The sequence below is a fragment of the Oncorhynchus nerka genome, linkage group LG24 (assembly GCF_034236695.1).
Source record: "Oncorhynchus nerka isolate Pitt River linkage group LG24, Oner_Uvic_2.0, whole genome shotgun sequence".
Lineage (NCBI taxonomy): Eukaryota > Metazoa > Chordata > Actinopteri > Salmoniformes > Salmonidae > Oncorhynchus > Oncorhynchus nerka.
In genome coordinates, this window is record NC_088419.1 from 71106550 (window position 1) to 71124257 (window position 17708).

General features: G+C 42.3%; 1 protein-coding gene across 1 annotated transcript in view; it reads left to right on the forward strand.

The window, feature by feature from the left end:
• Positions 1-17708, forward strand: part of LOC115108535 (mast/stem cell growth factor receptor Kit-like) — a 40208-nt gene that overhangs the window by 12377 nt on the left and 10123 nt on the right. The window contains 11 exon segments of the mRNA XM_029633003.2: positions 3491-3555; positions 3558-3605; positions 3902-4016; positions 5796-5980; positions 10730-10836; positions 11112-11238; positions 11794-11898; positions 14783-14893; positions 16360-16507; positions 16908-17005; positions 17187-17317. Of these exon segments, the coding sequence (XP_029488863.2) occupies positions 3491-3555; positions 3558-3605; positions 3902-4016; positions 5796-5980; positions 10730-10836; positions 11112-11238; positions 11794-11898; positions 14783-14893; positions 16360-16507; positions 16908-17005; positions 17187-17317 (1240 nt within the window).

Sequence of the window (17708 nt, forward strand, 5' to 3'; positions counted from 1 at the left end):
TTACTACGTCTGAGGGTTTAGAGCTTGAGGTAGTCACCTCATACAAGTACTTGGGAGTATGGCTAGACGGTACACTGTCCTTCTCTCAGCACATATCAAAGCTGCAGGCTAAGGTTAAATGTAGACATGGTTTCCTCTATCGTAATCACTCCTCTGTCACCACAGCTGTCAAACTAACCCTGATTCAGATGACCACCTTACCCATGCTAGATTACGGAGATGTAATTTATAGATCGGCAGGTAAGGGTGCTCTCGAGCGGCTAGATGGTCTTTACCATTCGGTCATCAGATTTGCCACTGATGCTCCTTATAGGACACATCACTGCACTCTATACTCCTCTGTAAACTGGTCATCTCTGTATACCCGTCGCAAGACCCACTGGTTGATGCTTATTTATAAAACCCTCTTAGGCCTCACTCCCCCCTATCTGAGATATCTACTGCAGCCCTCATCCTCCACATACAACACCCGTTCTGCCAGTCACACTCTGTTTAATTCCCCAAAGCACACACATCCATGGGTCGCTCCTTTTTTCAGTTCGCTGCAGCTAGCGACTGGAACGAGCTGCTAAAAACACTCAAACTGGACAGTTTTATCTCAATCTCTTCATTCAAAGACTCAATCATGGACACTTACTGACAGTTGTGACTGCTTTGTGTGATGTCTCTACCTTGCCCTTTGTGCTGTTGTCTGTGCCCAGTAATGTGTGTACCATGTTTTGTGCTGCTACCATGTTGTGTTGCTACCATGTTGTTATGTTGTGTTGTTACCATGCTGTGTTGTCATGTGTTGCTGCCTTGCTATGTTGTTGTCTTAGGTCTCTCTTTATGTAGTGTTATGTTGTCTCTCGTCGTGATGTGTGTTTTGTTCTATATTTATATTGTATTGATTTTAAATGTTTAATCCCAGCACCCGTCCCCGCAGGAGGCCTTTTTGCCTTTTGGTAGGACGTCATTGTAAATAAGAATTTGTTATTAACTGACTTGCCTAGTTAAATAAACGTTTAAATAAAAAATTCTATAAAAATAATAGGCTATTAGCCACACCACACCAAATCTTCACAAACGTTTCTACATTTTATTAGGGTAATGTCAAAAGAAAATACAAACAGGATAAATCATATTGCGGTAAACACAACATTACAGTTGGAACTTATTTTGGCCAAAGAAACTGGCTCAACAAAATTAAACTTTGCACTTAGAAACTGGTTTAAACCTTCACAAAAGTCTTGAACAGGCTATATTGGAGCAATTACCAAGAAAGGCTAGTGCATACCATACCCAACAAATGACAGCAATAGGTTAATGATATTTATTTTACAACATGCCTACTTATAACCCATCTTAAACAAAATACGGAGCACATAATTAAAAAGACAGATCGAACTTAATTTAGCCAATGAAAATGTCTCAAAAGAATGAAACAAAACACATTTAGCATATTTTAAATAACTGGTTTGGGTTAATAAATAGGCCTACAATAATAACAATGATCTTTTAAAAATAACAATAATGATAAAACAAATTATTATAAATAGAAAAATATAAATGTATGAAAAATGTCTTCCTACCTGAAGAGTGTGTTGCACAGTAGCCTACATTTGGCCGCGCCAACATTCTTCTCATCTTTGTTCACTACAACATTAAAACTTTTCCATACGGAGGACTTTGCCCTTGTAGCAGGGCTCCAGATGAACATTTTTCCCTGGTGGCACCAACCCATGATTTGGTTTTACCCCCCAAAAATGGTGCCATCACACAATAGAAAAAAATAGTAGGCCTATCATCTTATAAAGTCATTCACAGTGTAATAGACTACTGAGGTGGTATTTTTATTTTTTTATTTGACCTTTTATTTAACTAGGCAAGTCAGTTAAGAACAAATTCTTATTTTCAATGACGACCTAGGAACAGTGGATTAACTGCCTGTTCAGGGGCAAAACAGATTTGTACCTTGTCAGCTCGGGGATTTGAATTTATTGAAGAAATAAGTTGTGTAATTATCTTGTGATGTTGGGATTAAAAATATTTGAATGTGCAACCTAATCCAGTGATATGTCATGCATTGTGGGTAGACAATGATGCAATTGTTGTTATATTTTACTTTTCAAATAGAGCTCCAGAATTTTCAGATTTTTGTTGCTTGCATCCTTATGTGCTCTAATATCATAGGCTAATTTATTTGGGGCTAATTCACCACCTGAGTAAGTGGAAAATCAAAACACATTAGCGATATAACTAACTCTAAAGATAATACCCACTCACGCCATGCACATGCACTCCCAAGATAGAATGGCTCGCTGGACACAGAAACAGGCCCCAGCGAAACAGGTACAGGGGCAGGCAGGCACACACTTTCATGACAGGAATCATGAGGATAATGAACTTTACTGTTTGACCTAATCATGTTTTTAACCTCCTAAAAAAATATGTTTTTAGTGAGGTGAATTCATGTGCAGTCTGCACCGATGCAACCAGTCCATTTTTTTACTTGCACAACCTAGTCAAAGGGTCGCAAAATGCAACTAAATAGTCAGTCTGGAGCCCTGCCTTGAATACTTTTCACTATAGGCGTACTCTCTAACTTTTGTTTTACTCAATGAAAAAGGCCTCCATCTTCGCAATCAACATTAGGCTAGGCCAAGGTTCATCTTTCTTTCCCTCCTCAGCCGCAGGGCAACCCCGGAGAATTGGACGGAATAAAAATGTAAAAAATCAGCCAAAATCCGGCAATTACTGGCTAATGGAAACCCTGACACACACACACACACACACACACACACACACACACACACAGAGTCTTGCACAGCTAACCTTGTGGGTACATACAATTCAGTCCCATTGAAAATCCTATTTTCCCTAACCTATACCCTAAACCTTAGCACCTAACCTAATTCTAACACTAATTCTAACCTTAGCACTAAACCCCTTAGAAATAGCATTCGACATTGTAGGGACCAACAAAATGTCCCCAGTTGGTCAAATTTTCGTTAGTTTACTATCATCGTGGTGACTTCGGGTCCCAACAAGTATAGACACACACACACACACACACACACACACACACACACACACACACACACACACACACACACACACAACAAAAACAAGTATAGTTAAACACGTCCACACACAAATACAAAACAACACACTCTCCTTGCCCTGGGCCTACCACATGATGAATATGTTCATTACACCCTCTCACTGAAATGTAACACAGCCAGCCTTTCCCTGGCCCTGCTTTACCACACTCCAGAGCTGCCTGAGAAATTCAGTAAAAACTCATTAGTGCTTCTGGGCTTTTTGTGTGTGCTGTAATACTGTGCAGTTAAACTGTGGGGAAATAACCGTCTTTCTGGTGGTAAAGAATCATTGGGCAGTTGCTGAACCAAGCCTGGTACTGTGTTAATCATGAGGTGGTTTACTTAAATAAATCAGCTGCAATAACACCAGTTGTTTTTTACATTTTTGTGGTTGATTTAATCACCAGGTACAACAGTGAGCTCAGGCTGGTGCGTTTGAAAATGTCAGAGAGTGGGGTCTACACCTTTTATGCCTCAATGGTGATGCAACAATCAATCAGTCATTTACCGTCTACGTTATCAGTAAGTCATGACATTATATTATCTTAAGGTGCCCTGGAGCCACACATACATTATATTGGGAAATGTGCAGTCTGAGACTTCACTTCTGCATACTGTCAATATGATGCAATTGATCATTAACATGATATGGCATTTATGACCAGATTTTCACAGACCATTTGACGTATGTGTTAAAGCCCAACACCTCTTTCGCCCCCCTCCCCCAACCATCAAAACTGCAGTAATCCAGAGCATCACGGTTGATTTATATGCTATATATACCCACCTGGCATCAACACTATTATGTTTGTTCTCAGGTAAACCAGAGATTGTATCTCATGATGGCCCAGTTGATGGACAGGTGCGGTGTGTAGCTGAGGGATACCCTGCCCCACAGATCACCTGGTACTACTGTGAACAGCCTTATATGAGGTGAGATCACTGGGGTAACACACACACATACTCCCAATGATATGCTATGATTGGTCTGTGTTGATAGATCGAGGGGATTTAGAAATTCAACTGTAATGACTTAAAGGGATATTTCAGGATTTTGGCTATGAAGCCCGTTATCTACTTCCTCCGACGCTGCTCTTCATAATATTTCTATATATCTTAATTCCATTATTTTACTTTGTAGATTTGTGTGTATTGTTAGATAATACTGCACTGTTGGAGCTAGGAACACAACAATTTTGTTACACAATAATATCTGTTAAATATGTGAATGCAACCATTAAATTTTGATTTGATTTGAAAAGACCTTAGTGAGAGGGTTTCAAAATGGTCTATTTGTCTTGACCTTCCCAGAGAATAAGCAGAAGTGGGAATGGACAGGTGTTATTTGTTGGTGGACTGAACTGATCAAGGTTTGGAGAGGTGATTTGTGATTGGTTTGTTGGCTTGGAATGAGATGAACGTTATAATTTGGGGATTGGACAGTGTGTTCTCAGAAGTTATTTATAGTGATGATGGCAACACCAATCCCAGGAAACACTGGCAATGAGTCAGAGGCAATTGGGTAATCATTATCCAATCACTTTCAATTAGGATCAATTCAACTTAGAGCTGTCCAACACAAACAAACATGCGTATAGTTACCCTTGCCATGTGTATTTTATTTTTTTGTATACTTAAGGTACTAGGTGATGGTATGAAATGTCTTTAGAATGCCTCAATGTTTAAAATCAGCCTTTATTGGCCTACACATCCAACTTTATTGGTACACACAAATAAATAGTCTCACACTCTCTATATATAAACTCCCAGTCATTTATACCCAGTAAACTGAGTTTATATATTTTTATAGAGTGTGCGGCTCTCTTTTATTTATTTTTTGATGGCTTGCAGTTTATTTGCTGTTAGTCAGCAGCTCTACACTAAATAATGTTCTCTGAATGTGCTCCAGCTCATGTTATTTATTAGACTATTAGCACACACATACCGCACACACATACTGTACACACATACACTGAAGAAGCTCTGAGATGTTCTTTAAGTGTGACCTGGCCTGTCAGTATGTGGAAAACATCTGCTGTTCTTGGTACGGTGCTGTGAAATGTGGAGCCTTGCTTGGGGCACTCTCTACTTCTTCCAATCATTGTGCTCTACTTCAAACAACAGACTAATCCCCAGACTTTTCCCTTTCAACATTATAGCTGTCATCATAATGTAACTTGATGATATTGGATAACACATGTTTTCACTCTGTGGACTTTGTGTACCTCTAAGGTGATGTTGTTTTAGCTGATGTGGAGGATCGTATGGGTTCCTTTAGTTTGCGCTGGAAGACTGGCATGGTTGGGGATGGATTGATTTAGCCTGGGACAGTGATGTTTTATCTGGGAACATTGATTTAAGACCAATGTATATTCGTATGCGTCATGCCCCAGTGCTGTCCAAAGACTCTCTGTACCTGGCTGTTGTTTTGAAGGGCACTTATGGTGAACATAATTGGGGAAAGAGAGGATGGTGGACTCTAAATTACCTGCATTTCAATCAAAATTTCCTCACTTTTAAATGTCCATGATCTAATGTGAACCCTTAGTCTCCCGTTTGTATACTCAGTACATAACAGTACATTAATCTGTTTTACAATAACAACTGCTGTGTTTAGTGCCACATGAAACAATGGACCCAAAGCTACTGAAAACAACATCCAAATTCAGTCACACTAGTTTGGTAGACAGTTTGTCCCGTTGTCCCCCTCAGGTGCTCCCACCAGATGAACGCCACTCAGGAGGAGCAGGACATTGTCACAGTGACGTTGTTGAGTCCTTCCTTTGGGAAGACTGAGGTGGAGAGCAGGCTGAACATTACCACAGGAAGATTCCACACGCTGGAGTGTGTGGCCACTGTGGAGGGAGAGCAGGACTTCACACTGTTCTCTATCAGTGGTGAGTTGTGGTGACACATACACACACACACACACACAGTTACTGGGAAGGTGCTGTCTGTACCTCTGTGATAGGATTGAAGCTCATCATCCTGCTATGTGTGACTGTGTGTTTCAGCAATTATTCCTGGATAAACACTTTCCAAACACATGCACGCACAACCGGTAAAAATGTGTTGTTTTTAAGATGTGAATTTTGCATAGCCTTGCCTTGTCTCACCTTGAGCAGAGCACTTTGCAGACTCCATGAGAAAAACACAGACACCTCACTCTCCGGAATCTACCGGCTCAGACAACTTATCTCTCTGGACCCATTCCCAGGAACTTAGCATTCAGTATTTTTCATATTGCCCCAGATATACATTCATAAACCGATGTCTTCCTTACTAGCCGATAGCTTTGACTATTTGTGTACCTCACAACTGTTGGCCTAAAGAGGACTCAGGTGATCTACTCTACATAAACCTGCCATAAGGTTCCTAGAGTACTAAAGTAAGCCCCCTTCTCACTCACTCACACACACACACAGTGTGTTGTGAAATCTGTGAATGTAATGTTTTTAAAATTGTATAAACTGCCTTAATTTTTCTGGACCCCAGAAATAGTAGCTGCTGCTTTGGCAGCTGCTAATGTGGATCCATAATAAATACAAATACACAAGCAGTATACACAAGGTCAGGAGTTATTGGCGGGGGGCTTGGGGGTGTTTATGTGGTCCTGGTGTCAGCTAGCCTGTCCGTGTGTTTTTAAATGGATGTGTTTGGTGTTAATCCCTAGGATATCCCTACCTTGGGATTATAATTAAGTACAGTGTCAACAAACCAGTCAACACAGTGACTGGAAGGTGTCTGTGTTTGGTTGTTCCCCTACAGACGGGCTATCCCATTCAGGCCTCTCTCATTATATATATTTTATAGACAGTAGTTAATATGAAATATTCATAAATGAATGTTGTTAATGCAGTACTATATTACATGAACTACATTACTTTCCATCTGTAATTTGTACAGGTCACCAAGAACATTTAGGTCAGACAGCTCATTCCTTCTCCCATTATGTCTAACCCGAGGTGCAGAGTTACAGCTGTTTCTCTTTATGTGGATCAAGGTTGTTTAAGTTATACACATCATCAACACTCACACAAACCATTTCTCAATTTGGTTCATCTGAATGTTTATGAATAACTTGGATTTTGACATAGATCTTACCCATTGATCGAGGTCCAAGATTAAACACTCATATAGGCCTGGAGTCTCTTATGTAAACATAGGCAGAGCGACATACCACTAACGTGTGTGATTTGTGATAATGTATCATCACTTACTGGCATAAATGGTCATCAGTGGTAGGGTATAGAGTACTTTTGGACCACAAATCCAGCTATCTAGAACATCCTGTTTGGGATGCGCTAGTGGAGTATGACGGCAGATGAAGCAAGAGTGAGAAGAGAGTTGTCTTGGCGTGGGTATGAAGATAAGATTGGTATGGTGTAGAGGAGGAGGGGTAGCTGCCTGGACACAGTGGGCATGTGGGTGGGCATTATGGACGAGGTGTGTGTGTAGCTGTGCTCCTGAGTGGCGCAGAGGTCTAAGGCACTGCATCTCAGTGCAAGAGGCGTCCCTACAGTCCATAGTTCAAATCCAGCCGGTATTACATCCGGCTGTGATTGGGAGTCCCATACAGCGACGCACAATTGGCCCACTGTTGTCCAGGTTTGGCCGGGGTAAGCCGTCATTGTAAGTAATAATTTTTTTTTAACTGACTTGCCTAGTTAAATACAGGTTAAATAAATAAGAAGCCAGACAGGCTCCTCTCTGCAGAGCAGGGCAGACCTGGAGGAGCATGTGCCCAGGCTTTAGTGCTCCTCTCTGCAAAGCATGACAGACCTGGGGGAGCATGTGCCCAGGCTTTAGTGCTCCTCTCTGCAGAGCATGACAGACCTGGGGGAGCATGTGCCCAGGCTTTAGCACTCCTCTCTGCAGAGCAGGACAGACCTGGAGGAACATGTGCCCGGGCTTTAGCACTCCTCTCTGCAGAGCAGGACAGACCTGGAGGAGCATGTGCCCAGGCTTTAGCACTCCTCTCTGCAGAGCAGGACAGACCTGGGGGAGCATGTGCCCAGGCTTTAGCGCTCCTCTCTGCAGAGCAGGACAGACCTGGAGGAGCATGTGCCCAGGCTTTAGCGCTCCTCTCTGCAGAGCAGGACAGACCTGGGGGAGCATGTGCCCAGGCTTTAGCGCTCCTCTCTGCAGAGCAGGACAGACCTGGAGGAGCATGTGCCCAGGCTTTAGTGCTCCTCTCTGCAGAACATGACAGACCTGGGGAGCATGTGCCCAGGCTTTAGTGCTCCTCTCTGCAGAGCAGGACAGACCTGGAGGAGCATGTGCCCAGGCTTTAGTGCTCCTCTGTGCAGAGCAGGACAGACCTGGAGGAGCATGTGCCCAGGCTTTAGTGCTCCTCTCTGCAGAGCAGGACAGACCTGGAGGAGCATGTGCCCAGGCTTTAGCGCTCCTCTCTGCAGAGCAGGACAGACGCGTGGAAACGTGCAGGGAAGTCTGGTGCACAGTGGGAGTCCTGGCCGAGTGTTTAGACGCTGTGGGAATTTTGGACGCAGCCCCAGGGAGTTGTAGGGGAATAAAATAGGGATGGAGGGAGAGCTTTCAAAGCCACTAACAGGTTTACAGAGGATTAGTTCCTGCATACTCTGCATTCTCAGATGATTTGAAATGGAGAGAAAGCCTCTTATGGCTAAAGAGCTTATTACACCCCAGTGTACAGAGCTAGCAAAACAATAACACATCACAAACCGCTACACAAAGGAACAGAAGACTCATTATACAGATATACATAACAACAGCAGCACCACCACATCATGCTGCACAGCATTACTGCATGCTGCACAACTAGAATGGGAATTAAGGAATTGGGTAATAAATAGTATACAAAAGACAGAAAACACAGTTTTATTAAAGTAATATGATCACCTTTGAGTGATCACTGAAAGACAACAATGTAGCACATATGATACTGCACAGTGCTAAAGGCTAATATGTTGCCTAACATTAAAACTGATTTCTGTCTATCAGTGTTGCTCACTGATATCTTTATATTTTATCTCTGTCTGTTATATACAGTGGGGCAAAAAAGTATTTAGTCAGCCACCAAAAGTTCTCCCACTTAAAAAGATAAGAGAGGCCTGTAATTTTCATCATGGGTACTCTTCAACTATGACAGACTAGAAAATCACATTGTAGGATTTTTAATGAATTTATTTGCAAATTAAGGTGGAAAATAAGTATTTGGTCACCTACAAACAAGCAAGATTTCTGGCTCTCACAGACCTTCTTCAAGAGGCTCCTCTGTCCTCCACTCATTACCTGTATTAATGGCACCTGTTTGAACTTGTTATCAGTATAAAAGACACCTGTCCACAACCTCAAACAAGTCACACTCCAAACTCTACTATGGCCAAGACCAAAGAGCTGTCAAAGGACACCAGAAGCAAAATTGTAGACCTGCACCAGGCTGGGAAGACTGAATCTGCAATAGGTAAGCAGCTTGGTTTGAAGAAATCAACTGTGGGAGCAATTATTAGGAAATGGAAGACATACAAGACCACTGATAATCTCCCTCGATCTGGGGCTCCACGCAGGATCTCACCCCGTGGGGTCAAAATGATAACAAGAACGGTGAGCAAAAATCCCAGAACCACACGGGGGGACCTAGTGAATGACCTGCAGAGAGCATGGACCAAAGTAACAAAGCCTACCATCATTAACACACTACGCCGCCAGGGACTCAAATCCTGCAGTGCCAGACATGTCCCCCTGCTTATGCCAGTACATGTCCAGGCCCGTCTGAAGTTTGCTAGAGAGCATTTGGATGATCCAGAAGAAGATTGGAAGAATGTCATATGGTCAGATGAAACCAAAATATAACTTTTTGGTAAAAACTCAACTCGTCGTGTTTGGAGGACAAAGAATGCTGAGTTGCATCCAAAGAACACCATACCTACTGTGAAGCATGGGAGTGGAAACATCATGCTTTGGGGCTGTTTTTCTGCAAAGGGACCAGGACGACTGATCCGTGCAAAGGAAAGAATGAATGGGGCCATGTATCGTGAGATTTTGAGTGAAAACCTCCTTCCATCAGCAAGGGCATTGAGAAGATGAAACGGCTGGGTCTGTCAGCATGACAATGATCCCAAACACACCGCCCGGGCAACGAAGGAGTGGCTTTGTAAGAAGCATTTCAAGGTCCTGGAGTGGCCTAGCCAGTCTCCAGATCTCAACCCCATAGAAAATCTTTGGAGGGAGTTGAAAGTCCATGTTGCCCAGCAACAGCCCCAAAACATCACTGCTCTAGAGGAGATCTGCATGGAGGAATGGGCCAAAATACCCGCAACAGTGTGTGAAAACCTTGTGAAGACTTACAGAAAACGTTTGACCTCTGTCATTGCCAACAAAGGGTGTATAACAAAGTATTGAGATAATCTTTTGTTATTGACCAAATACTTATTTTCCACCATAATTTGTAAATAAATTCATTAAAAATCCTACAATGTGATTTTCTGGATTTTTTTGAAGTGTACCTAGTTGAAATGTACCTATGATGAAAATTACAGGCCTCTCTCATTTTTTTTAAGTGGGAGAATTTGCACAATTGGTGGCTGACTAAATACTTTTTGCCCCACTATCTATCTCCAACGTTACACTGATACTGTATGTCTCTCTCTGGTGTGTCCCTGCAGAGAGAACAGTTCCCCATGAGCTCTTCACACCTCTGCTGATTGGCATATTGTCAGCCTCTGCCCTCCTCATCCTCATCCTCATAGTGCTCTTCTACAAGTACCTGCAGGTAACTACCCAAACTCACTACCTCTACTCAGGTAACTACCCAAACTTACCTCTTCTCATACATCACAGCCACTTCTACAAATGGTTACACACCTGTATAAACTTTGAAAATTACACACAGTAAGTCATAGGCAAAGATAAGTTACAGTAGCTCACCTTTAAAAATATATTTGCATTAACTCAGAGGTCAATAAACTATGCTGAAGTACCACGATTGATGTGAGTCTAATGGTGTCCTCTGTACTTATCCAAATTATAACTCTGCTGGCCTCACAGAAACCCAAATACCAGATCCAGTGGAAAGTCATTGAAGGTATCCACGGAAACAACTATGTGTATATTGACCCTACCCAGCTCCCATACGATCACGAGTGGGAGTTCCCCCGGGACAAACTGCGTTTCGGTGAGTTCCTTTGCTATCATCACACTCAGAAAAAGCACTGGTAATCACCAAGCAGGGAGGATGCCCCAGACATCTTACAGTACTGTATGTATCATCTCTAATCCAGAACTGTATGATATATCATTTGTTTTAATATTATCTAGGTTTATTTTATGTGTTTCAATCGATAGCAGCAGGTGTTGAAATGAAGTGTATTTTGTTTTGCTATTTGGAGCCAGGCAATGTATCTTTGTTGTGACATCATACCTTATCCCCAGGGCCTGTCTCAAAATTATGGATTTACACTCTATTTGCTCACCAGTTGGTCACACTTTTACAATAGCCCTGAGCATACACTAACTGCATGATGTATTTAATGTAGCTGCTTTCTTTAATAAAGAACACCAACCCCTCCCTCTAAGCAAACGCTTTGTTGACATTTTGGAGTTTTTTTTTCTCTCATCCAAACCACCCCAAACAGGATCCTGCATGTCCTGGTAACAGGTGGCGGAGACAGGATGTGGGAGAGGAACAGGATGGAGTAACATTGGTCTTTCTGTCTGTGTTTCCATGCAGGGAAAACTCTGGGCTCCGGAGCCTTCGGGAAGGTAGTGGAGGCTACTGCTTATGGAATGTCCAAAGCTGATACAGTGATGACAGTGGCGGTCAAAATGCTCAAACGTAAGACATGACAAATTATGGTAAAAATGCTGATATAGCAATGGAAAGAGACACATTTTGGTGATAGATGTGTGTATTTTAAGGTGTCTGACTGATCAGACCTGGTCAGGTCACACTGACAGAGAGAACCCCTGCCCCTAACTATGGGTGCTAAACACCCGGATATTTAACTAAATGTATTTGACTAGCTATTGACCGTGTGTGTATGTTTGTGTGTGTGTTTGCATTGATGTACACTATACAGTGCATTTGGGAAAAGATTCAAACCCCGTGACTTTTTCCACATTTTGTTACGTTACAGCCTTATTATAAAATGTATTAAATCGTTTTTTTCCCTCATCAATCTATACACAATACCCCATAATGACAAAGCAAAAACTGATTTTTATAAATGTTTGCAAATTTCTTAAATACAAATTTAAATACCTTATTTACATAAGTATTCAGACCCTTTGCTCAGGTGCATCCTGTTTCCATTAATCATCCTTGAGATGTTTCTACAACTTAATTGGAGTCCATCTGTGGTAAATCCAATTGCTTGGACATGATTTGGAAAGGCACACACCTGTCTATATAAGGTCCCACAATTGACAGTGCATGTCAGAGAAGAAACCAAGCCTTGAAGTCGAAGAAATTGTCCATAGCGCTCCGAGGCACAGACCTGGGGAAGCACAACACTAAGAACACATTGGCCTCCATCATTCTTAAGTGGAAGAAGTTATGAACCACCAAGACTCTTCCGAGAGTTTGCCGCCTGGCCAAACTGAGCAATCAGGTGAGAAGGGCCTTGGTCAGGGAGATGACCAAGAACCCGATAGTCACTCTGACAGACCTCCAGTTCCTCTGTGAAGATGAGAGACCTTCCAGAAGGTCAACCATCTCTGCAGCACTCTACCAATCAGGTCTTTATGATAGAGTGACCAGACGAAGCCACTCTTCAGTAAAAGGTACATGACAGCCCACTTGGAGTTTGCCAAAAGGCACCAACTGACTTTCGGACCATGAGGAAAGGATTCTCTGGTCTGATTAAAACAATTTTGAACTCATTGGCCTGAATGCCAAGCATCACGTCTGGAGGAAACCTTGCACCATCTGTACGGTGAAGCATGGTGGTGGCAACATCATGCTTTTGGGATGTTTTTCAGCGGCAGAGACCAGGATACTATTCAGCATCGAGGGAAAGATGAACAGAGCAAAGTACTGAGAGATCCTTGATAAAAACCTGCTCCAGAGCACTCAGCAACTCAGACTGGGGCGAAGGTTCACCTTCCAACAGGACAACGACCCTAAGCACACAGCCAAGACAACACAGGAGTGGCTTTGGGACAAGTCTCTGAATGTCCTTGAGTGGCCCAACCAGAGCCCAGACTTGAACCAGATTGAACATCTCTGGAGAGACCTGAAAATAGCTGTGCAGTGACGCTCCCCATCCAACCTGACAGAGCTTGAGAGGATCTGCAGAGTAGAATGGGATAAACCCCCCCCAAATACAGGTGTGCCAAGCTTGTAACGTCATACTTAAGAAGACTCAAGGCTGTAATCACTTCCAAAGGTGCTTCAACAAAGTACTGAGTAAAAGGGTCTGAATACTTATGTCAATGTGATATGTAAGTTTTTATTTTTAATCAATTAGCCTAAATGTTCATTGCCATTTTTGGCTATTGTGTGTAAATTGATGATGGAAAAAAAATGTTTAAATAATGTTTAGAATAAGGCTGTAACATAGCAAAATGTGGAAAAGTCAAGGGGTCTGAATAATATCTGAATCCACCGTATATACAAAAGTATGTGGACCCCCTTCAAATGAATAGATTCAGCTATTTCAGCCAGATACGGTTCAGACAAGTGTATAAAATTGAGCACACAGCCATACAATCTCCATAGACAAACAGTGGCAGTAGAATGACCTCACGGAAGAGCTCAGTGACTTTCAACGTGGCATGATCATTAGTTGCCACCTTTCCAACAAGTAAGTTGGAAGCAACGTCAGCACAAAAACTGTTTGTTGGAAGCTTCATGAAATGGGTTTCCTTGGCCCGAGCAGACACACACAAGCCTAAGGTCATCATGCACAATGCCAAACATCGGATGGGGTGGTGTTGAGCTCGCCGCGACTGGACTCTGGAGCAGTGGAAACTCGTTCTCTGGAGTGATGAATCATGCTTCACCATCTGGCAGTCCGACAAACAAATCTGTGTTTGGCAGATGCCCGTAGAACGCTACCTGCTGAATGTATATTGCCAACTGTAAAGTTTGGTGGAAGATGACTATTTTTCATGGTTCGGGCTAGGCTCCTTAGTTCCGGTAAAGGGAAATCTTAACGCTACAACATACAATGACATTTCAGACGATTCTGTGCTTCCAACTTTGTGGCAACAGTTTGGGGAAGGCCCTTTCCTGTTTCAGCATGACAATGCCCCCGTGCACAAAGCAAGGTCCATACAGAAAAGGTTTATTGAGATCGTGTGGAAGAACTCGACTGGCCTGCGAAGAGCCCTGACCTCAACCCCATCGAACACCTTTGGGATTAATTGGAACACTGACTGAGAGCCAGGTATCATCGCCCAACATCAGTACCCAACCTCATTCAATGCTCTTGTGGCTGAATGGAAGCAAGCCCCCGTTGCTATGTTCCAACATATAGTGGAATGCCTTCCCAGAAGAGTCAAGGCTGTTATTCAGCAAAGGGGGGACCAACTCTATATTAATGTCCATGATTTTGGAATGAGATGTTCAACGAGCAGGTGTCCACATTCTTTTGGTCATGTAGTTTATGTATGCTTGTGACAATAAACCAGCCAGAGGCCATACTTCCTGTGATGTTTTCTTTGATGATGACTTTGAAGCACTTTTAAATGATCATGTTCTGGTGGTGTTTCCACAGCCAGTGCCCATGCCACTGAGAAGGAGGCTCTGATGTCGGAGCTGAAAGTTCTCAGTTACCTGGGAAACCACATGAACATTGTCAACCTGCTGGGAGCCTGTACTGTTGGAGGTAAGGAGCAGCATGTCTAGAGGACTGTAGGGCTTATTCTACTATTCTACTATCAATCTGGGAACTACAGTTGGCAGATGTTTTTAAGATACAGTAATAATCAGAACAATCCTCCCTTTTTATCACCAAGGATTGTATGACTTGTTGGCGAAATATCAGCCTTTCTAGAGTTTTCCCTGTGAGTTAACACTATCAACGTTTCTCTTTACTGTAGCAATTGTGTTGAATCCACTCAATATTAGCCACTTTCAATGCAACATACCGAAACAAAACGAACTATGCAAAATAATTTGTTGTCGGCACAATGCGTCGGAGTATGATTCTTTTGCACATGACTCAGCCCATACTCAGCCAATACTCTACACAGACCGTTTCATCATTACCAATCAGAGCTGCAGTAGGCCTATATGCAAATAGACCATTGCCAAATATGGATCTGTGCCATTTACTTTGAACTGGACTGAGTTTACAGCTGTCTTAGTGAGTGGATGCACTTGTTTTGAGATCATGCGAAGAGCTGGATGTATGTAGCCACGTGCACATTTTGTTCATATCCTTTGCTAGTTAGTGAGTTATTAGCCCAGTTATAGATCATTTGTAGTCAACAATAGGGGAGCGATTGCTTCCTACAAAACATGTACATTTCTAGACATCTTAGAAAATATTAAGAGGTAAAGAGCTGTTTTTGTTTTAAAGGGGTAGTTTTGTATTTTGAGACAGGCTTGAATAATCTAAGTAGCCAATTGGCAGAGGCTAGCATAATTTGTCTGATTCTCTGTAATAATGGTATGGGAATAATAATACATTTTATTTTGTAAAGTGGTTTCTTGCATCAAACAACAAAACTACATTTTCAGTCACCTCTTTGTCTGAAGGACAAGTGGATAAAAAGGTTGATTTCAAGCCTTGCATGTTTTGTTTTTCTCTCATGGAATGTAGGCCTACATTGAACACCACACATTGGCTGCTACTGAAGGCTGAATGATAGAACAGCTATTTCCATGTTAAAATATTATGGGATGCATTTTCTCCATAGTTTTCTATGGTAGGCCACTGGAAGGCCTGGTACGCCAACATTAGGATCAAATAGCCACAGTAGCCTACTTGGCCACAGTTAAAACGCGTGCTGGAAGTTGCACAGAATTTCCACAACCTTCAAGTTTGCGCTCAGCAGACCAGAAATCTGCTCAGAGCTCCCAAACAATTTGAGGGAACATTGCTTGTTGGGCGTAAGTATGTTTACTATTCGTTGTATTAATGTTTATGATATAGGAGTGGTGCTCTTGCAACTTGTAGGAGTGGTGCTCTTGCAACTTGTAGGAGTGGTGCTCCTGAAACTTGCTATACTTGTTTTGGTGTGTCTATATTTCAAGGTGTTTTGTTTGTCTTGTTTGTCTTTAGTGTGTTGTTTCTTGGTGGATGACATTCATGTGACTGACCATGGCTATTTGTCTCCTTGTCTTCAGGCCCAACCCTGGTGATCACAGAGTATTGCTGCTTCGGTGACCTCCTCAACTTTCTGAGGAAGAAGAGGGAGACGTTCTTTTGTGACACGTTAGGGGAGGACTGCTACTACAGGAATGTCCTGCTGCAGAGGGAGACAGCTACAGATGGGTCAGTGTGGACTCATTATGTTTACAAGGAGAGGGTGGTAGTTGGGTGGTATATACTGTAATTTTCACTGCACAGTTTATACTGTATATATGTACTGTTGCTTGTGTCATCTCACCTGCTCACAAAGGTAAATACCACTGCCGTTGTTCTCCCACCCATTGGGAAATTCCCCAATTTAACTAAGCATACAGTACTTTCATGGTCTATAAGGCAGGACACGTCTACACTAAACCGACTACTCTTTGCTGTTATTGAGAAAAATACTTACAGTAAATATAAATGTCTCTGGAGATTCATAAATGTTTATGTTGGGGAGTATTTCTTACCTAGTATATTGTAGTTATGTGTAGTATTTGATGGCGACTGAACTGACACCAGACTGCTTATTTCCTCCTTGCAGAGACGGCAGGAATGGCTACATGGATATGAGGCCTTCTGTCGCTAGTGTCCTGCCCAATGGCGTCTCCTCAGAGAAGAGAATCTCGATACGCAAACCAGGCGAGACACCCACTTTTATTTGAATTGATAATTATCACATATATCACTTGAGAAAGCTAATTTATACAGCCTGCAATGTGCAGTATCTCCCTCTATCCATAGTTAAGCTTCCTTAATACACAATGTTGCTCCCTCTACCCACCTCTCAAATGATCTTGCTCTATCACTATGTTTCTCTCAGGTGGTTCCAGTAGTGAGCCTGATGTTGTGAGTGAGATGCTCCATGAGGACAGTCTCTCTCTGGACACTGAGGATCTGCTCAGCTTCTCCTATCAAGTGGCCAAAGGCATGGACTTCCTGGCTTCTAAAAATGTAAGCCCTTAATTTCCTCATAGAAGCTCTCCTCTCCTAATATAGCTCCTGAAAGCCCCCACCACTAGCTATTCAGAACAACAGGTCTCTTTTCACTCGGCAATTAAATCCAGCAAGTTAAATCCATGATGGTAGATAATGTCCAACCATTCTCTAAATATTTTCATTCTGTAAGTACTGTACATTCACGTAGACCAAGAAAAGCACTATTTCCACTGGTATTGTTTGTTCTATGTATCAGATTAAATTTAGACACGCTAAGCCGTACACACACACACACACACACACACACACACACACACATTAGTTCCATCTTCTTAATTTCCAAACAATGCTAGGATCACATTTCCATAGCTGGTCAACAGGTCCAGAATGCATTTTGAGCATTCTG